The 22245-nt window shown below is 37.6% G+C and overlaps 2 protein-coding genes across 3 annotated transcripts; both read right to left on the reverse strand.

Annotated features, from left to right (window-relative positions):
* Window positions 1-14: 14 nt before the first annotated feature.
* IFRD1 (interferon related developmental regulator 1) lies at window positions 15-20716 on the reverse strand. Of its 2 annotated transcripts, XM_020984646.2 has the most exons (13): window positions 20626-20716; window positions 16761-16878; window positions 14269-14373; window positions 14023-14107; window positions 13145-13269; window positions 11377-11534; window positions 9405-9455; window positions 8926-9104; window positions 8689-8797; window positions 4880-5014; window positions 2427-2555; window positions 1708-1803; window positions 15-870 (listed from the first exon to the last, which is right to left on the reverse strand). In XM_020984646.2, the coding sequence occupies exons 2-13, from the start codon at window positions 16807-16809 to the stop codon at window positions 781-783; spliced, it is 1311 nt and encodes a 436-aa protein (XP_020840305.1). In that variant the 5' UTR covers window positions 16810-16878; window positions 20626-20716; the 3' UTR covers window positions 15-780. The 2 variants fall into 2 exon arrangements, with proteins under 2 accessions (XP_020840305.1, XP_020840304.1); XM_020984645.2 differs by lacking the exon at window positions 16761-16878 and having other exon boundaries at window positions 20626-20707.
* Window positions 20717-20742: 26 nt separating this feature from the next.
* LOC144457111 (uncharacterized) lies at window positions 20743-21460 on the reverse strand. Its single transcript, XM_078154249.1, has one exon. It carries the CDS (start codon window positions 20899-20901, stop codon window positions 20743-20745), a length of 159 nt encoding a protein of 52 aa, XP_078010375.1. The 5' UTR covers window positions 20902-21460.
* Window positions 21461-22245: the final 785 nt, after the last annotated feature.

The following is a 22245-nucleotide window of genomic DNA, read 5'->3' on the forward strand; positions in this document are numbered from 1 at the left end:
AAAAAAGAAAACACTTAATGAGAAAAGATCTTTATTTTAAAGCAATGAACACATGGTCTTACACAGGAGATAAAATCAGTGTTATTGCTTTTAAAGATGTTTAATAAGTGATATGGCATATAACATTTCATTAATACCAAGAGCAACGTCTAATGCCTTTGTGTAGCTGAAAGTCTGCACATATTGTGCAACAGAATTCCTTGTTAAGTCCAGTCTGCCAACTGAACAATTACAATTATCAAGTTCCATTTAAAGGGCAAATATAGCAGCTTTTTAAGTAACTAAGAAACTTTCAGAATTAGGTCACTATTTTTCTACCTTACAGCAGAAATTTATAAACCTGAAGGGGTAGAGATTTGGATTGGTAATAGTCAATTAACATTTCTGGAAACCAAAGAGTCTAAGATATGTGTGTGTGTAACTTTGTACAATTTATAACATGCCATTTTCATTCAAGGAATTATCTGAGATGAACCATAAGAATTTTTGCCCTGCTTCATAAATGGATTCTGATCAAATATTACAAAAACTTTATTAAAAGTTTACTAATTCTATATACAAAGAAGCTTCAATAATTACCCTCATTTGCAATACTGCATTAATAAATGTTATACAGTATTAATAAATGTTTTAAGGAATTCAGGCCCCATTACAAAATTTATCCAAGTTATACGTTCACTCTGTCCCCCCACCCCCATGATAAAAATTGTTAAATACTTTGGAAATTATAGAAAAGATCTTGAATTAAGAAATGAGTAGTTGTCTTCAAATAACAGAAATCTAGAAGAATTCTCCAACATCTGCTCTCTTGTCACGGCATTTACTTCTAGCTTTTGTTCGAGCTTTAAATGCTGCAGAGTTATATAAATGCTAAAAAAAAACCAAACAAAAGAATAACAATGAGTCAAGTAAAACTTGTACATCCTTACATGGTTAAACTTTTAAATTTTTTGGCCTGACACTGAAAAGAACAGTGTGTTACAAGAGCTGAGTTTACAAACTTGTTGCCTGAAACTGTATGAATTTTCTCATGAAAACGTTACATATGGTTAGATTCAAAAGCTAGAACACAAAGGCTTAATGAGCCTATAATGCACAATTTCTAATTTGTAATTCTACAAACACGTCTCTGGCCTCTGCTCCAACCTTTCTCACTTTCCCCTTCATGCCTGACAACCCATGTACTGAATGAGAATCTAGACATGAAGTAGTGGTATAAGGTAAGAACCTAAGAGATTAGGATGAATCCCAGACAGTAGAAGCATATACAGTTGTCAAGGGGAAGACAAAAGAGAGGAGAGAAATTTCCAACACAGGGAACTAAGACAGAAAAATGAACTCCTTGTGGTGGAGTCATTCCTAGGTGGCCATCTGTGGGGGGTTTTTGGGGGTGGAGAGGATCATTCATAATATATACTTATATGTATAAGAAATACTTGTGCATATGTGCATGTGGCACCCACAAACAAGCCAGGCAGACTATGCAAAGGATTTAGTCCATCAAACCATAATTCAGGAATATGAAAACAAATCCCAACCCAACTGAAATAAAGCTACGGTCACAGCAACAGCATCATTATCACAGTAACATTAATTATTAAGTCCAAATCACTGGAAGACATGGTTAAAACCTATCTACTTTATAGTGCAAATGTTATTTTATTTCAATTTTTCTTTAATGCACTGAATAAGGCTTTAAAAACCTACCCTTTCAAAACGCGAAATTTTCATTGTTTTAAGAGCTGCAGCATCAAGCATCACTGGTGGTCCAAGCTCAAATACATTCCGAAGAAATTCATTTGACTAACAAAAATAAATCAATGAGAATTTAAGGTCTGTCAGTAAAGATTACATAGCAACCTTAAAGAATAATAGCATAAATACAAATTTCAGCCAGTTGTTTTCCATTTCTGGACTTACGGTAAATTGTTCCTATATGTTTTACACTTAAAGAAAGGCAATGTGAATAGAGTGCTAGCCTTGAAGTCAAGAAAACCAGGGTTCCAGTTCTGCCTTTTATATATACTGGCTATGGTGACCCTGGGCAAGATACTTAATCTTAATGATTCCAGGCAATAGTCTAAGACTATAGAGTTGCAAAGAAGGTAATGTCCTGCAGTGGTAATGGGAATTTCTTCACCCAGTAAAGTTTGCCATACCTATAAAATCATTGATACTGTCCCTAACTTTAGGTCTTACATTTATATCCCAGAAACTAATTTTTTGACCTTATATTTCTATCTAAGGAAATGTACAGTGTATTTTTTACAAGTTTTATCAGAAAAATCTATTTAGTTTTCAAATATTATATAAAAAGCATTCATTCACATTCCAAATACAAAAGTTAAACTTATTCAAAATTTGGAACTTTGCAAAATTGCTCAAAATTTTAAAAACAAAAAATGCAGATGATGGTAGCAACTCACCTGTAGATGATACTGCATCCCTGTTCCCAGAATCTCCTTAAAAGCATCATAAGTTTGTTTTTTGACCCAGCAATCAATATACATACGTTCAGGTCCAAATTTAACAGTTTCTGTTGGAAAATCACGCTCCTATTAAAAAAAAAAAGGCAAATTTAAGGCATTTGCTCAGGTAACTGAATTTTTAAACACAGAGATGCTGAAATAAACGCAGTGCTAAGCAGTTTTGCAAAAGGTTACTTGGCTTCCTTTCCATGATACTTGAAACATGAATAATTTTTTAAAAGATCATAGTTTGAAAGGACCTTGGCGATCACCTTAGTTTTAAATTCTTTCATTTTACACATGTGAGAGTTTAATCAGGCCCAGATAAGTCGTTGAGTGACATGTACTAAGTGAAAAAGCCAGAACTTGAAAGCCACTTTGTGGTACGGAGCAAACTTTCCCATTGAACTTGGAAGTCAGAGAAGCCTAGCACGAAATCCAGCTTTGTCCCTTAATACCTCTGTGTATGACCTTGAGAAAGTCACAATCCCTCTGGGCATCAGTTTTGCTACTCTGTAAAATGGGGTGATTGAACTAGAGAGGTGATATCTAATGTCTCAGCACTCAATCTAAAATCCTATGACTCCAAAATTGTTGCTCTTTTTGAGACATTATGTCAAGTTCACTGGAAGCAGCTAGCTCTCTTCCTATTATTAACCTGTATGACATTTCCAAACTTTTACAGGCAGAGGAAGGACAGCCTGGGAATATTTACTATTGTACTATTTCCTCCCATTCTAAATACTTAAGTAAAGTTGTAAGAATCATAGAATTCTACTAGCTGTGTGACCCTGGGCAAGTCACTTAACCCCAAATGCCTAAAAAACAAACAAACAAAAAAAGAATCACAGAATTTTAGAACTCTAAGGTCCTTGAAAGATGAACTAGTCCATTTTTGCTAAGTTATAATATTCTATAGTCATACAAAAACTGTATTATCACAGTGTTATTTTAAGATCAAAACAATGAAAAATTACAATAAAACCCAAAATGGGCATGGGAGGAACAATCAATTAACAAGTATTTATTAAGCACCTATATGCCAGGCTTAAAAGACATATAAGGATGCAAAGCAATTGGTTATTTCAGCCCAAGGACCTCAAATGAATAATATAAAAGGAATTTTTAAAAAAGCTATGTGGTGGAGAATTGGAAATTAAGGGGATGCCCTTCAATTGGGGGATGGCTGAACAAATTGTGGTATGTGATTATGATGGAATACTATTGTGCTATAAGAAATGATGAGCAGGATGCTCTTATAAAAACCTGGAAAGACTTACATGAGCTGGTGCAAAGTGAAACACTATGTACAAAGTAACAGCAATATTGTTAAGATGATCAGCTATGAGTGACTTAGCTATCCTCAACAATACAATGATCCAAGACAACTCTGAAGGACTTATGATGAAAAATGCTATCCATCCCCTGACAGAGAACTGATGGTGTTTGAATACAAACTGAAGCACACTTTTTTTTCTTTATCTATTTTTCTTGAGGGTTTTTTTTGGTCTCTGTTTTCTTTCACAACATGACTATTATGGAAATGTTTTGCATGACTACACATGTATAACCTATATCTAATTGCTTGCCTTCTCAATGGTGGAGGGGAGAAGGGAGGGAGAGAATTTGGAACTCAAAGTTTTAGAAACGAATGTTAAAAACTGTTCTTATATGGGGCAGCTACATGACACAGTGGATACAGCACCGGCCCTGGACTCAGGAGGACCTGAGTTCAAATCCGGCCTCAGACACATAACACTTACTAGCTGTATGACCCTAGAGTCACTTAACCCCAGCCAAAAAAAAAATTGTTCTTATAAGTAACTGGGGAAAAATAAAATGCTAAGTAAATTTTTTTAAAAAGTTGTATGGTGCAGACTATAGTAACAAAGATGATTCTACAAAAGTCATGTACTTCTAATATGAAAGCTAATCTAATATCTAATCTAATCTAATATCTAATATATAGCTCAAAACCTACAGCAGTCAGTACAACTAGGCTAGGCAAACAGTTTAATCTAAGGACAGAGAATGAGGTTGAAAGAAGCTATAAATTTTAATCCCAGCTCTGCCATTAATTAGTTATATAACTGATTTAGGCAAGCCACTACCTCTAAGTGCCTTAATTTCCTCATCTGTAAAAGTGGGATCATATTGGTTTTATCTGCCTTAGTGCCTTTTGTTGAAAAAAAAAATCAAATGAGAAACTATGCAAAACTGCTTTGAAAAATGAAAAGTGGTAATCTTTAATCTAGTGTGGCTCTAAAGCACTTTAAGAAATCTCATTCTTTACTACAATACATTACACTGTACTCTACAGAGTATAAAATAATCATATGGCTTTTCTGGTTAACAGTGTCTATAAAAATAGCTCCAGATTCACATAATCTAGCCAAAGAATTTAAGATTACCTCCACGGCTCTTAGAACATCTCTGAAGACTGACCGCTGCTTCCTTTTATCAACTTTGGCTCTGTGTTTATTCCCATCTGTAGCCAAAGCTCTGAGCTTCTGAGTCAGTGATTCCATGTCTTCATGATAAAAATCCTAGTAAAGAAAACAAAACTGGTTTTTCCTGGTCATATTTCTAACCTTTTCTGGAGATCACACTGTAAAGAGTTTTTCAGTTTGGCAAAACAAGCACCAACTTCCTCCTCAGTATCCAGCTATTCCTACACTTTAGGTAAGACTTGAGTAAGCAAGCTGACACGTAAACACCAAATGCAGGAGAACGTTTATTTGCCAAACACTTTCACAAACGGAGAAAGCAGTTACCTTTCCCCTGCTACATTTATTTGTATAGATCAGTTCAACCTGTCTCTGTATTCCAAGTCTGTCCAAAGCACTGGGCAGGAAAAAAGAACACACAACATGTCTTTGCCCAGTAGGACGTTAACAGTTAGAGAAAGGAGACAGATATACCCAAAACAAACCAGTCCCACAAGGCAATCTTGAATTCCAAATGGGTGATACAGACTGGGAGTCATCTACAATCAGATAACTGAATCCATAGGAACTGATAAAATAACCAAGGAAAAACATGTAGGGAGGATAGAACCTTGGGGAATATGAGGATCTAGCAGAGGAGAAGGCTAAAAAGGAGTAGTGGCAGAAGGTCAAACAGAAGGCTGAGATAGAAGCCCCTGGATTTAGCAATTATAAGATTACAATCACAGGTGAGTAACAGTGTTGAAGTCAAATTAAAAGGAAATGAAAATTAACACAGACAATCCCTTCTAGAAGTTTGGCTGTCAAAGGAAGAAGAGATATACCTGACAGAATGGAAGGGTCAATGCAAGGGTTTTTAAATTTTTTTTTAAGGAAGGAGGAGACATAGTTATGTTTTTAAGAGGACAGAAAAGGAGCTAGTGGATAAAAAAGAGTAACTGATTAAGGGTAACAAGTTCCCAAAGGAAATGAGACAGAAGTGGATGGAGAAAACAAGGGGAGTCACTGTGATGCAAGGAGAATAACCTACCTCTTAATCAGAGATTGGAGGAAAGGAAGAGATAATGAGTAATGATTAAGAATAGTTCTGAGGTGAAGAGTAAGGAGAGAGTAGTTTGTATTGCAACACAGAGCCTCTATTTTAATTGTCAAAGAGAAGATAAAGACCTGCTAAGGCCAAGGACTGAGGAGAAAGTCTGAGGAGAGAGGATGTCTGGATAACCACTATGGAGAGTGTAATAAGTTAAGAAATACCCAAAGGACTGCCACGCAGCAGTGAGGGCTGAGATGAAACTGGGGAACAAATCTGTAGCGTATTTAGTAAGCACAAGCTGCGCACCTTTCCCCTTCAAGTATTCAGCTGACCAAGATATTTCGAAAACTAACACTTCCATCTTACTAACTAAACTTAAAACCAAAAATTTAGGAACAATTTGGAACTATGCCCAAAGAGCTATAAAACTGTGCACATACCCTTGACTCAGCAATACTACTACTAGGTCTATATCCCAAAAAGATCAAAGAAAAAAGAAAAGGACCTACATGTACAAAAATACTTATAACAGCTCTTTTTGAGGTGTGTAAGAATTGGAAATTGAAGGAATGCCCATCAATTTGGGAATGATTAAACAAGTTATATAATTGTGGTATATAATTGTGATGGAATACTATCACACTATAAGAAATAATGAACAGGGGGGCAAGTGAGGAGGTGGTGCAGTGGATAGAGCACCAGCCCTGTAGTCAGGAGGACCTGAGTTCAAATCCAGCCTCAGACACTTAACTTACTAGCTGTGTGACCTTGGGCAAGTCACTTAACCCCATTGCCTAGCCAAAAAAACCCATCATGAGCAGAGTGGTTTCAGAAAAACCTGGGAAGACTTATATGAACTGATGCAAAAGTAAGCAAACAGATCCAGGAAACCACTGCACATAGTAACAGCAATATTGTAATGATGATCAACTGTGAAAGACTTAGCTACTCTGATCAATACAATGATCCAAGACAATTCCAAAGGACTTAAGATGAAGAATGCTATCCACCTTCAGGGAGAGAACTGAAGAACTCTAAGTGCAAACTGAAACATATTTTTTTCCACTTTATTTTCTTTCTTTTTTCTCAACATGGCGAATAGGAAAATGTTTTACATGACTTCACATATCTAATGGGTATTATATTGCTTACCTTCTCAGTGAGAGGGGGAGGGGATGGAAAAGACAGAATTTGGACCTCAAAATTTAAAAAAAAATTTTTTTTAATTCTTCTTTATGCAAAAACAAAACCAAAATAAAACCCTCTCAAAATAAGATGCCAAGATACGTTCTAATTTCAGAAGTTCTTAATTATAAAAGATTATAAAAGAAAAAAAACTTAGGACTTGAGTAAATAAATAAATTGGAATGTGTTTATGCCAACTAAAAAAAAAATCACAAGAACAATAGGGAAGTGCTTTCTTTGAGAAAGATGGTAGTAAGACTGGTAGCAATTCTGAATAACTTAGAAGTAGTGGGTAAATACTGGAAACAAGAAAAGTTTAGGCTTCAAAATTCATGTTTTCTGACTACTTATGACTAAGTATACCTATCTACAAAGCTCACTGTCAATTCTACTTAAAATTGCTCACCACTGTCATTTCCAGAAAATCTGCCTTTTGAAGACAGGGATGAATCCAGACATGGGGATGTATTACACTAGTCTTCTACTAGTTATCCACTAACCTGAGGAAAACCTTATTCTACTCTTCTACTTGGTCTCTTCTCAATATTTCAGAAGGATCCTCCAATAATATATAAGGTAAGGAGCCCCTGTTATCAATCTTCAGATATTATAGTACATAAGAGCTACAGAGTTTAAAAATAAAACACCCTCAATTTCTAGGCATGACTTGGAGAAATGTACATGCCAATGCTTCATTCTACTAGATGCTAGATTTATTCTACTAGATGCTAGATTTTATGTCCAAGTAAAAATTAATCTGATTCCTTACCAAAAGAATTAACAGCACTGGTCTTATTAACCATGAGTCTATATTATGCCAGGGCTAATTTCTTATCATTTGTGGAAGACAGCATAGTGTAGATGAAAAACACTGGACTTGGCATCAGGAAGATTTTGAATCCTGCTCAGAAACTGGCAGGTAGATGGCAGTGGATAAGAGTGCTAGGCCTGCAGTTAGGAAGACTCACCCTCCTGAGTTCAAATCTGACCTCAGACACTTACTAGCTATGTTACCCTGGGGAAATCACTTAACTGTTTACCTCATGTTTCCTCATCTATAAAATGAGCTGGAGAAGAAATGGCAAACCACTCCAGTATCTTTGTCAAGAAAGCCCCAAAACGGGTTCACAGAGAGTTGGACACAATTGAACAACAGTTTCTGATCTGAGAAAAAGAAAAATCACTTAATCTCTGTTTACTCAGCTACAAGGGAAGCAGTTACCCCATCTACCTCTTAGAATAATTTGGTGAATCAAAAGAGATGCATGTGGAAAATCATTTTGTAAACCACAAAATACTACATAAGTTGTATGTAACATTATTACCCCTTTGATTGATATTTTTAGGCACTCATTCCATTTGAATGAGCTTGCAATTCTTGTACCTACCTATAACTACCTAAAACTATCGGTTTTTTCCCCCTTGAGATATACCAATTCTTCAAATAAATAATAGCATACTACTCTAAATCCAAAAGGTTGGTAAAAGAACAAAAAACCAAGTGCAACTATGCCATAAATACAAATGTAATTCACTAAGAACATGACATACTTACATTATCAGTTTCTCTTGCAAGTTCAAAAAGAAGAGCCAAAGTTTCACCAGCAGCAATTCTCATGTTTACATCATCACAAGAGAGCAGGCTCGGAAGTTTGTGTAAATGCCTACAAAACAGTTAGTTGTTATTACACTATTTATAAGAAATTTTTAAAAATAAATTTACACCTAAATGTACTATCAGGAAACAAATATTGCCTTCTGGAAATCAAACAGACAAAAATTAAATACGTACATCTCAATCTTTTTCTTCACTTCACTGATTGGGCAGATAGTCAATAACAATGTCCACACTAAAAGAGAGCTGATATGAAGCACTGTATTAGGGGTGCTGCAGATGCCATTAGTGTCTTTCTCTTTGTGATATGACTTGGTGAAGATATTTTCCAAACATTCCATAGTTGAATATAACTCCTAATTCACAAGAACATAAATTAAGATGACCAATTTAAACTTTATTATACTAGACCAGGGGTGGGGAACCTGCAGCCTCAAGGCCACATGTGACCCTCTAGATCCTTGGATGCAGCCTTTTGACTGAGTCTAAGTTTTACAGAACAAATCTTTTTGTTAAGGGGATTTGTTCTGTGAAGTTTGGATTCAGTCAAAGTGCCACACTTGAGGACCTAGAGGGCCACATGTGGCATTGAAGCCGAAGATTCCCCAGCCCTGTGCTAGACACGTAATAAAACGTATTTTAAGTTTTATACTTACAGTAATGTCATCTGTGGCAATAAAACAGCAAACTCCAAAGCAAGTTGCACACTAAACATAGAAGACAAAGGAGGTAATTTAATGCTTACTATTTTATTTCTATTTAACTGAAGGCTTTCTAATTAAATTGTAATTTAAGTTCATGAGAAAATTGTTTAAATGCTATCTATTTCTAAGTCCCCAAGAGCAGCACTGCAGAAAAGCACTGGAGCAGGAGTTAACATATTTGGGGACTAGTTCTGGCTCTGCCAGAATTTGATTGTGGACTTGGGTAAATCATTCCATGATCCTACTATTCTTTAAACAATTTCATAAGACTAACTCATATAAATGATATAATTGCAATATAAACTGAAGCCATCAATTCACTCCCCATAATCAATAAACACCATTATTTCCATTACCTCTTCTCCCTAATCATATCAAATGAAATCTCACACAATTCATTAAAAAACATGTCACGAAATGCTGATAAGCAAAAGGAAAAGGTTAAAAAGAAACTGCTCTTTTTCAGCACCTGGGTGCTCTATTTTTTCTTTATATTAATTTGTATAATTAGTCAATTGGATTCTCATGCTACACCAAGTTTAGAAATCTCTCTTCTATAGAAACAAAGAAAAATGGCATTTTTTCTACTAAGATCACTAAAATCAACCTACTTTTATCTTCTGTGAATGAAACAATTTTTTAGATGCTCAAGAACAGATTTTTGTTTTAAAAATTATATCAAAGTAAATTGCTGATCCCAGGGAAGTTTGTTCTTTGCTCTTTTGTCCTTCTTGATCCTCAGAACCCGACTTTTCATGGGTCAGATTGAGATTCCTTTTGACTGATAACATATCCTAGACTAATTACATATTATCGACCTCTTTGCAATTACTGCCACCACATGACAAGAAATTCTTTTTCTATGCAGTACCTGATTATACACAATTTAAAACAGTGAGTTTGAAAATAACCCCCTAATCCTAATTAGTTACCAAATCAGAGAATCATAAGATTTAAAACTGAAACAGATCTGAAAGGCCATCCAGTCCAACAGATGTGGAAACTCAGCTGGGATAAGTTAGGTGACCACTAGGATCACACATCTAGTAAGCATCTGAACCAGAATTGGAACTAGAGTCTTCATCTGTAATCCTTATTCCATAAAAATTTGTGTTTTAGCACTTACGATTTTTTTAAATCAGAAGAAGCACTTCGAAAGCGACATCTCTGAATCTCACCTACTCCAAGTAAGCCCTCAAATCCAATCTAATATGCATTATGAACTCTATGCAAGGTACTCTCCTAGAGTCTGGGGATAAAAGGACCAAAGCTAAGAGTGTACCCCCTCCGGGAGCACACATTCTAGCTGAGGAATAAAACAGATTAGCATATATGTGACTATCTGAAGAGGAAGAGAGTGCTTAACCAAAGTGCTTCCATTGGCAAAGACCAAGAGCAGATTGAGCTAGACAAATCAATGAATAGAGAATTATGGCACAGATTAAATCCTAGCTCTGCAAGGTACTCCTGATACTCAGCCCCATTAGGAAAAACAAAAACCCACCATTTATTCCTGCTACATACCTATGTGGGTAGTCAGATGTTTTATTTTTTCAACTGCTTGCATACCTGATTCTAAACTATTCCAAGCAGATGGAAGACAGGATTATTTTAAGAGATTTCCAACAACCTTCCTTGGTAATGTATTCTATTATTTAATAGCATGACATAGCTTAACTTTCAGAAATCTGCTAAATATGATTCAAGAAAAAAAAATCTCAAAAAATTAAGAGGCAAGAGATATAATTTGAATAACATTAAACATTGTTCCCTAAAACTAAAGAAAAAATCAATAGGGACTACTACTACTAAGAAGAAACAGAGATGGTTATCAAAGAAGACGTATATTAAAATACATGTGCTGCTTATGCCTGGATTCCCCTGAGGAATACTTAAACTGGGAACACTGACTCATAGTACTTACAGCCTGTCTAGCCTGGATACTAGCTGTTCCATCACAAATTATTTTCTTTAGAATAGGTCCAAGGGTCTTTAAAACCTCTTCACTTTCAATTCCAGGCCCCAGCTGTACACAAAGAATACATGCCAGTCCTGCAGCTGCACATTGTTCATCACTTTTTCCTGGAGAAAAAAAACAAAAGTAAAATATAACTGACTATGCAACGGCCACAAGTAAATTAACCATGATTTAGAAGAGACGATTACCATTTTTCTAAAAATGATAACACCAGTCTTATTTGACTTTATAATGCCTATTTCCCAAACTCCTGTGTCATATGGATAACTAGAGCAAGTTATCTTTGTAGCCTCTGTGTAGTCTATAAATGCTTAAAATTTAATAAAATGTGAAAAATAAGAGCTTAGGACAGCTAGGTGGCACAGTGGATAGAGTGCAGAGCCTGGAGTCAGGAAGATTCAACTTCCTGAGCTCAAATCTGGCCTTAGACACTTACTAGATGTGTGACTCCGGGCAAGTCACTTAAACCCTGTTTGCTTCAGTTTCCTCACCTGTAAAATGAGCTGGAGAAGAAAATGGCAAATCATTCCAGTATCTTTGCCAAGAAACCCTAAATAGGGTCACAAAGATTCAAACATGACTGAAACAACTGAACAACAAAAAAAGAGCTTAATAACCGCTTGCTGATTGATTTTTTCCAAAGCATTTCAGATTATTTCTATTACTGCTTAACCTAAACTACATCTTTAAACAGGGCTTTGGTCTCCCTGCAAAATACGTATTTACTTGTATATTTCTTTTCTTCCTTAGGGTTAGTACCATCCCTCTCCCCACCTCATCCTTAAAGTATGCCTGAAGAGTCCTCTATAACCAGTCACTGCTCCTACCTAATGGAGATATGTCTGGACACCAAAGGGAAGAAGGAAGCGGGGAAAGCAGGGAGGGCTTGCCTTTAGAATAAAAGGGGAAATTCCTGGGCTTACAGTCTGCATAGAGCTCTTTATAAAATTTTCCTTGATAGCCAGTAATTTTTATTTGTACAATTCTGTATGACAAAAATTTATTTTTATATGAGTGGTAACTAAAATCAATATTTTAGAATTACAGAGACTGAAGATTTCTAGACATTCAAGTAAAATTAAAGCAAATTAATACTTGATTGATTATATGTACACACACACTTTTTTTTTTTGCTTTTTGGTGAGGCAACCAAGGTTAAATGACTTGCCCAGGGTCACACGCTAGTAAGTGTCAAGTGCCTGAGGGCAAATTTGAACTCAGGTCCTCCTGACTCCAAGGCCAGCGCTCTATCCACTGTGTCACCTAGCTGTCTCTGGATTTAACTTACATGTTAAATATAAGTAATGGGTTCTAAAACATCTTATCTAACGTTCTGTAATTCACACCCCCATAATATATGCAATATAGTCATAAGTATTAGGTTAGTTATGATCAATGCTTTAAAAAAATGAAGTGGGAAGATTCAGGAATATCTTCTACCAAAGGCTTGTCCACAGTAACCCAGTTGGGTACTAAACAGTTGAGAAATGGTACTGAGTCCTCCTGAATAGGCTCATTAAGGCATACTGTATCTACCTCAAATTGCCTCGGTATAAAGATTATCAGAAACTTTCAGAAAAAAACCTTATCAACAACCAATGACAGTCATCCCAAAGTAAGGCTATTCACAATTATTATGGCCATCACAATGCTACTTTAAGGAAGGTGCAAAACATAACTGTCTATGACCACCAGCAATCTTTAAAAGCATTACCTTTTTTTAAGCAGCGTTCAATGCTGTCTGTTAATGTTATTCTTCTTTCCAGAATAAATTCATAAAGAATTTTAGAAGCCATTGCATTTTTAATGCCTTCAAGAGCAGCCTGCCTTGTCTTTGCACTGTAGAAAATAAAACATTTGGACACAATAAACCTAAAGATACTTTTAGACTGACATTTGTTAGCTCATTTTTTATATCTCTAGGACTCTACACATTTCAAGTATTTTCTAATAAAGCATAAAAATACTTTACTCACAAAAACTATATGGTTCTTATGAAACTACTGAATAGATTTGTTTCTCCCTTTTCCTCTTTTACCAGGCAGGAGGCCAAAGGAGGACAAAATTTTTTTTTGTACTTTCTAGTTAAAAATTAATTTTCATCATGCCAAAAACATATCAATAATTTTTTAAAAATCCAAACATCTACAAGTTGCATGTGAACACAGTGTTAACATTTTAATCCATTTATCTATATTCCAGTGATTAATTTCATAGCCTGGGTTCAGAATCCAAAAGAGATAATACATTAAATGAACTCTAAGGTCTTTTCTAGCTATAAAATCATAAGAGAAATATCTTCCACACTTTTGCAATCTCATTAGGCCCTAAACTGCTGGTACTTTTAGGAAGTATACCTTAAAGCAAAAGTTATCTTAAAAGGAGAAATTTATCACTGTACTCTGCTACTTCACATAAAGACTATTTCTTGTCATAACACTTGCTCCCTTTTCTTAATAAGAAAACAAAAAGTTTAAATTCAATAGCTTAGACCTTAAGAAAAAATGTATTGTAACAACAGAGAACTACCTACATAAAAGGTAAAGTAATTAGATGTCCCACATAAATTTTTCCCCCCAAAATACTGCTTACCTCTTGTCAAATGTTAGGTCAATTAATCCCTTCAGTTTGTATTCCAAATCTTCCTGAGTTCCTTCCTCATCAAGGACTTCTGGCCCTAATGAAATATAAGACAAGAAATATTAGCTTTAATTAAAAAGAGGAAGGAATAGGGCAATTGCCTGTCTCAGTTTCTAAAAAGATTTTCCATAATGATACTTTAAAACACCCTTTTATGTGAAGCAACATCTACTCTTACAGTTGCAAAAGAAAGCTTACCATCCTCAGTAAAGCTAGCAGGATCACTGAAACCACTGCAATGGCTCATAGTCTCAATTGATGCATCTTCATCACTAAATGGCTGCACATTTCGATGTTGGCCACCTGAGAAGGAAGGAGAAAAAGTTAGACAATGTGATAATATACTCACCTGATTTTCATGAGGATTTTAAAATGCAGGAGTGACCCGTTTTAACATTTTGATTTCTTCTTCTTACACATGAACATGACCTATATCATCATTACTTATCTATGTAATGTTTCTTCCTAATAAGACTATACACCCATGACCTATGAGGACCTCTAATTCCTAGCACAGTTTTGCACATAGTAATTCCTTAATAATAATAATCTTATCAAGGGAACCATAGTACATTGAAAAGAGCCAGACTTGGAGCCAGGGGACATAATCAGTCTACCAATCAAAACACATTTATTAAATGCTTACTATATGCCAGGTACTGAGCTAAGTGCACTGGATCTAAGTTTGGATTCCAAACCTTTCATTTCATTAATATCTATATGGCCTTAAGCAAATCACTTTCTGGACTTGTTTCCTAACCTACAAAATGAGGGAGTTGGACTCAAAGATCTCCAATTCCTTCCAGTTTTAAGTTCTATAATTTTAACAACAAAAGTCCAACTTCATAAAATTGAGGGGTGGAGGGATTACGGACGGGTCACTCATAATAGAAATGGATTTGTTACTTTACTATTACAAACTCTCCATTCTTAGACCAATCAGTGTTGAACAATACTGACTAAAGACAGGATGGTTACATTTATATACTTGGTATTTAAAGAAAAGGAGTTCTAAAATACCAAATCAATATTTTCACATTAAAGCCTCCTTTCAGAACCACAATGCTTCAATTACCCTAACCAAATGATATCATCATTTGCATAGCAATTTAACTCATGTTATTAATATCACTTTAGGCTTAATGTGCGATTTCATTGGCTTAGGCAACCCCAAGTACAATTCAGATTCTGCACTCACTGTGCAACTTACAGTCTCAGTTGCTAAAAACGCAGGGAACTGAGAGGGACTAAGTGACAATGCCCAGGGTCAAAGTTAGTATTTGCCCGAGGGACTTCAACTCGAGTTGTCCTGACTTCAAAGTCACCACCTCTCACCAACATGCAATGCTGCCTCTCCTTTTCAGTATTAAACAATATTAAATCAACTACAGTTGACAGTGGTGGTAATGGGGATCACCCAAAATATTGGACAATGAGTTAGAAAACCTACTCTACTGTAATTTTAGTTAATGTGTATGTATGTATGTGTGTGTGTGTGTGTGTATCTTAACAGAGTATTGTGTGACTATGCCCAGTATTCTCATGTCCAAGAAAGAATGTATGTCATAGGAACCTTAAATTCTTGTTTACTATGTTGCTTACTGCCTTAGCAGTACTTAGGAAAACAAACTTGTATGATGTCTCCATGAATATAAATAACTATTTCTTAATTTTTAAGCTTTTTGTTTTCTTATTAAGAAGAAAAGAGAGCAAGTGCTATGGCTAGAGATAGTCTTTATGTGAAGTAGCACAGTACACTGATAAATTTCTCCTTGTAAGATAACTTTTACTTTAAGGTACACTTCCTAAAAGTTCCAGCAGTTTAGGGCCTAATGAGATTGCAAAAGTGTGGAAGACATTTCTCTTATAATTTTATAGCTAGAAAAGACCCTAGAGTTCATTTAATCTATTACTTCATTTTCCAGATGAAAAACTTAAAGCCCAGGAGTGAAGTGATTTGCTCATGATCACAAGGGCAGAAGCCGAGACTAGAAATCAGGTCTCATGATTCCTTGTTCAGTATTTTTCCCTCTGTACAACAGATTTCATTCTTTTAAATATTATTAACGAGATGCAGTATGGTAGATGGGACTCAAGAGAAGACCTGGGTTCAAGTTCCACTTCAGATAAATATGTTATGTTACCCTGAACAAGCTATTGCTATGTTTACATAATTGAGGTCTCAGGTGTCATTTAAATAGACGTCTCCAACTATTTTCACTAGACTATGATTGGTAATTATCAGTAAGCATAAGTGTTTGGCTTTGTGACCGTTTTCTAGTTCTATACTTAACTATCTATAATTATTTTCTACGATGTAATCTTTATAGATGATCAGCCTTTAAGTGCTACACTGTTATCCACAAAATACTAAAAGATCTTGAATGTAAAGAAATGGAAACAAAGTAGATGCCCATTGCTTGGGAAATGGATGAACATAACAACTGGCCTAACACATTATGAATATGATGGAACTTACTCAGCTATAACAAAGAATATGATGAATACAATTAAAGCATGGAAAAAAAATTTCTCGAGCTGAAACAAAGTGAAATAAGCAGAGCCGAGAGAAAAATATACATAATAACTACAAGAATGTAAGTGGAAAGAACCCACAAAACAATCAAAAATAAATACTGCAAAATTACAAACAAGAAGCTTGGCTACTAAGAAGAGATATGAGAAGATACCTCCCTCATTTCTTTGCAGAGATGGGTCCACAGGGGTGTAATATTGCATGTGTTGTCACAATTTTTTCCCTGTTCTTCCTCTTTTTTATTTTAATTCTTTGTTACATGGGATGGCTCTCTGAAAGGGGGGAGGGGCAACATGAGAAAAATTTAGGCAGGTACAAAAACAAAAAGTATTAGTTAAAATTTATCTTTAAAAAGCATATTTACGTGATCTACATTACTGAGTCCACAGAGATGAAATCTTAAAGATCTAACCTACAAACTTTCTTCCCATTTGCTGTTTCCTTCTACATGGGTCATTTTGATTCTGAATTGGTACCTTCCAGAACCAAAGAATTTCATTACATGAATTTTATCACTTTCACTGTAGGAAAACAGTGATACAAGTCAACACAAATCTCTAAGGCAAACTTTGAAAAGGTTCCTTTCATTTCAGAATTTCTCCATCTGTGCTACTCTTTAAGTTAATACACTTGTAGAAGAAAGAGCACTAAATTTGGAAGCTACACCTGCGTTTCAAACCTAGACATCTGCTAGACACACAACACCATGGGCAAATACAATAGTTTTCTTCCACATCACAGGGGTAGGGGCATGGAGCCCCACAATTTGGAAAATCCGTGTAAAATTTTTGGCCCTCCCTTCACACAGGAGAAGAAGTCTGAATTTTTTGTTTTTCTTTTATGGGGTGTTTAAGTAGCTTATTATAAAATATGGGTTAGATATTTGGTCATAGGTTCTGAGTCATCTACTGGCCTTTGCATGTCGCCTCCAGCTTCTACCCCAAGTTTCCATTTAATTTCTTACATTGACTCAACATACATGGAAACCGTGAGGATAACTAGTCTAACCACTCTGAGATTCATCCACAAAATGAAGTTAATATCTACAGTCTGTAATTCAAAGGATTATTATGAGATGCTGCTATATTTAAAGTACTTTGTAAAATGTTAAAGCACCCATATAAATACAAGTTTATTATCTATAACACCTTTCAGTTATTATGGAAAAAATAGAATTAAAATTATATCTGTCCCCATCTTTCTCCATGGATATGTCCTAAAGGATCCTACCCAAACGTATGTTTAGCATGCATTCACTAGATAGTACTAGATTAGAAAGCGTAGAACTGACAAGGTTAGTTCTCAGTTGTCAAACTCAAATTTAAGGAGTCTGACCAAGATCAGATTCACAGTACAGAATCATGGGATTTTAAAGCTGGAAGGGACTTTAGAAACAACAAACACTTAAATAGTGCTTTAAGATTTGCAAAATGTCTTACAAGTATTTAGCATTTTACCCTCATAACACTGAGAGGCAGATTATTATCCTTATTTTACAAATGAAGAAACTGAGGCAGAAGAGGTTAATGACTTGCCCAGTGTCACACTGGTAGTATCAAACACTAGATCTGAAATTAGGACTTCTTGACTCTAGGATGGCACTCTGTAAACTTGTGTCACCTAGCTGCCTCTCATAATGCCCATATTATTATATATAGAAGATGCAAGGGAGTTAATAATATGTTTCTAATACGAGAAAGGCATTAGTATCAGCATTACTCATGCTACCACTATCACATCAGTTTTTAAGGCACTGCTTCCATAATTTCTATGTCAACAATATGACAAGGTACATTAGAACACAGAACATGAAAGGAACAAAGCTGAAAGAAACCTTAGGAAAGTTGTATAAGTTTGTCCTCATTTTGTATATAGTTAAGGTAAACAATATAGTCCAGAGAGATTAAAGCAAATTATTCAAAGCCCTGTGGCTACAGAATCAAGACTAACTGCCAGAAACAGAAACCAGCCAAGTTTATGTATATATCATTTGTGCACCCAAATTTGATGAATACATACCTCAGGAATGATGCAAACTCCATTCTTCACTGAACACACATCTAACAAAAAATGCACAAGGCATTCTACATTGGAAACACCACCTACTTGGGATAGCAGCTGAAATAATTTTCTTTAGAGGGGGAAGTGAGCATCTAGGGCAGGAGTGGAGAATCTTTGGCCTCCTTTTATTAAGGGGATTTGTTTTGTGAAATTTGGATTCAGTCAAAGGGCCGAACTTGAGGACCTAGAGGGCTACATGTGACCTCAAGGCTGCAGGTACCTCACCCTTGATCTAGGTCATAATGTGGAATGGGGAACTTCCTCAATTAATACAAATCATCTGCAAGATGCTGCCCTGCGTGCTAAGGTTTTGTCCAATCACATAGTTATTCTATACATCAAAAGGTAGTATTTTATCCAAGGCTGGTCTCCTCTATCTACTACTCCAAGATGACTATTCTAAATCAAAGAATCACATATTTTAGAGAAAGTCAAAGTGGAGGGCAGAGAAAAATAGAAAAATATTGTTTTCAAAAGCATTTTGTATAGACCATAGCAATTATTCAATAGGCTTTCTGATAAAGAGTACAAACTTTAAGCAGAGAGCAATAATTCTATCAGTACTTTTCCCAGGGTACTAACTCAGAATCATCCTCTAAGCTAAAATTTGACTTATTCCATATGAAATAAGATAAATCAGTCTGAATTTCAATCATCAGTGGGGTTAATCAAAACTTTCCAAAAAACTTGCAATTACTTACATGCCTACACTGACTGATGATAGTCCCTCTAGATATCAGAAACTTAAACTCAATCACTGAATAATACCTTTGTAGGCTAATGCTGTGTTTTGGTTTTAAACTGTTTAGTTCTGTACAGAATATGAGCTTAGCTAGGATGAGAACAATGACAACGTCAGTAACTCAACCACAAGTAGAGAAATAATGAATAAAGCATTCCTGTTTGGTCAACAGGAATAAAAGAATATTTATACATTAGTTTCCAAATAAGGAAACAAGAGTTTCTGCTTTTTCGTTAATCTTTTACTGGTTTGATTTTCTCATCGCCCCTTCCTTATCCTTTTTACTTGTTTTCAGAGTACCTGGTGGATGAATGTAAAGAGATGAGTGTTCCTTCAAGTCATAACTTCAAGTGAATTCGGTCTAGAACTGCAAGTATCCACCAGGGAAAGGAACAAGAGTACTGAGATCAGAGATAAGGGGGTAGGGAGTGGGGGGCGGTAATCTGAGCCTGGGGAGGGAGAAGAGGCTTGTCCAGAGATGGCTGTTAATGTGAAGGCTGATGGGGCGAGGGAAACTTAGCCCCCTGTTTCTGTGTCTAGCAGGAAGTCCTGCTCCAAGGCCACTCTGGAGGTTGGTTGTTTGGGGGCTGGAGTGGAGGTCACGGGCACTAGGTCTAGCAGACTTAGATCCCCCTCTGTCACCCCACAGCTTCAGGCCCCGCTCCGGCTGACGCACGAGCCGGCGGGTCCTACGCACGAGGGGGGGGGGCAGAGGGAAGGGCCAGAAGTTACCGGGAATTCCGACTCTGGGAAGGAAGGTGCCAGGCCGGCGGGCGGGTGACATTCCCCGGAGACTCCATTTTGGAAAGGGGGTTAGAGGGGAGAGGGAGGGAGCGTCCGGGAGCGAGGTCCAGCAACAGCAGATAAAACTGTCCGAGACCCCTCTGCGTCCTGTCACCTCGATCCCGGGAAAACTCCCTTCCTCCCAGTCGCCAGCTTCCTTCTCAGGTTCAGGGACCTAGCGCACCCCTTCCCCCCCACACCCCGCCCCTTGTCCCTTACAGCCCCACGGCCTCCGCCATTGTGCGCGAGGGGACAGCGCTGCACGATCTCAAAGGCATGTCGGGAGTGGTAGTTCTCCGGTCCTCCACGGGGTAACCCCGAAACCGGAGGCCACAGAGGAGGAGCACTACAACTCCCACAATGCCCGAGCCCGGGGGCGACGCGTGGACTAGGCCGACAGCGACGAGGATGCCGGTGGTGGGACGGCCCTCACCTGCTGCCGCCGCCGCTGCTGCTCCTGCGCCGCCGCCGCGGTGGGGAGTGTTCCGCTTCTTATTCTTCGGCATCGTGGGACGCCCGGTGCCGCCTGGAGGTGGAAGCACAGCGAGGATCAGCCGATGGAGCTGCACTTTTTACTCGTGCGTCTGTGCGGCGGGTGGCTAAGCGATAAATCTTCGGCTAACAACAAAGGCGAGAAACGGCGAGGGGAAGAGTGGGCGATGGCGGCAGCAGAAATCCCCGTGAAGAGCTGTGAGCGAAATCGATACATGTTTCTCTCTAGCGCGGGAGCTAAGGCGGGGCGGTCAGGGGCCACAACGCCTTATGTACTGGGACCGTTGTCGTCACCATCTGTGGGCGGGGCCTCCTCACTTACCAATCCGGACGGACCAATCGACCCCTACTCCTCACCACCCCGCATCCGTTCCGGTCTGTCAGAGGCGTAATTTCCCAATCCCATCCTGCAACACGCCCCGTGGAACCTAAAGGTCTGGCGGTCGTTGCTGCGCTGCATGCTGGGGGATGTTGTTTCTGGGAGCGTGACAGCCGTAGGAGTACTCTCCTGTCCCGTTCAAACCAGCTTCTTTCCTTGTCTCGCCGGCTGCACCCACGTGACTTCGTCTTCGTCCCCGCCCCTTCTGAGTCTCTGCCCAGTGAGTGACGTCTGGGCAGTCACGGGGCGTGAGCAATAGGACAGATTCGTGTTGGACTGCGCCCCTGGGGACCCTTCCCTCTTTTATTAACCCTCACGTCTGGCCCCTGGAAAGAGAGTCATGCCACAGTTCCTCTCCCTGATTTCACCCCTATTTTCTCTGCTTTTTTTTTTTTGTACCCTTTTTGACGGATACATTGGGTGCGTTGGGTCCAAGTTCATTGTTTTGTTTGTTCCCAAAGGAAATTTTCTTTTTTAATTTACTCAGCTGTGGGATGATAGTATTTCTCATAGCACCCGGGGAAATTTTTCTAAGAATCAGTATGCTGTTATCAGTTTACTTTCCTGCCTTGCCAATTACAGGGTTGATTTGGGGGTACAGCTGACTTCTGAGAATTTAACAGCTGGTAAGGCAAATAGCAGTTATAAATAGCAGCCCTCAACAATGTTTCTTACATGTGACCCACTCGTGGCTCCATCACAACATTTGTCATTCAGGGACTGTGTCAGACCCATCTCCACTAAAAGACTCCGGTGCTTTGTCTTGGGGTGGAAGGTGACCCAGGCTTCTCACAGGCAATATCAGCCCAAACTGGCTAAGCTAGAAGGAAAGGTTTCAGAGGTATGGCTTTTGATAGAGGATTACTGCCGTTGGAGGCCAACCTCTTTAATTTTGAAAGAGCTTATCAGTGGAGAAAAAGAGTATCCATGCCAATGAAATCACAGACCCTCAAAGATCTAGTAGCTATAATCATGATTCTTTAAAGGTATCTACTGTTAGAATTTGGGGGGTCTTTTTTTGGTGAGGCAATTGGGGTCAAGTGACTTGCCCAGAGTCACTTGCTATTAAGTGTTATGTATCTAGAGGCTGCATTTGAACTCAGGGCCTCCAGATTCTAAGGCTGGAGCTCTATCCATTGTGCCACCTAGCTGCCACTACTGTTAGGATTTTGAAATCCAAGC

Source organism: Phascolarctos cinereus, unplaced genomic scaffold, assembly GCF_003287225.1.
Source record: "Phascolarctos cinereus isolate Bilbo 61053 unplaced genomic scaffold, phaCin_HiC Scaffold_1;HRSCAF=81, whole genome shotgun sequence".
Classification (NCBI taxonomy): Eukaryota; Metazoa; Chordata; class Mammalia; order Diprotodontia; family Phascolarctidae; genus Phascolarctos; species Phascolarctos cinereus.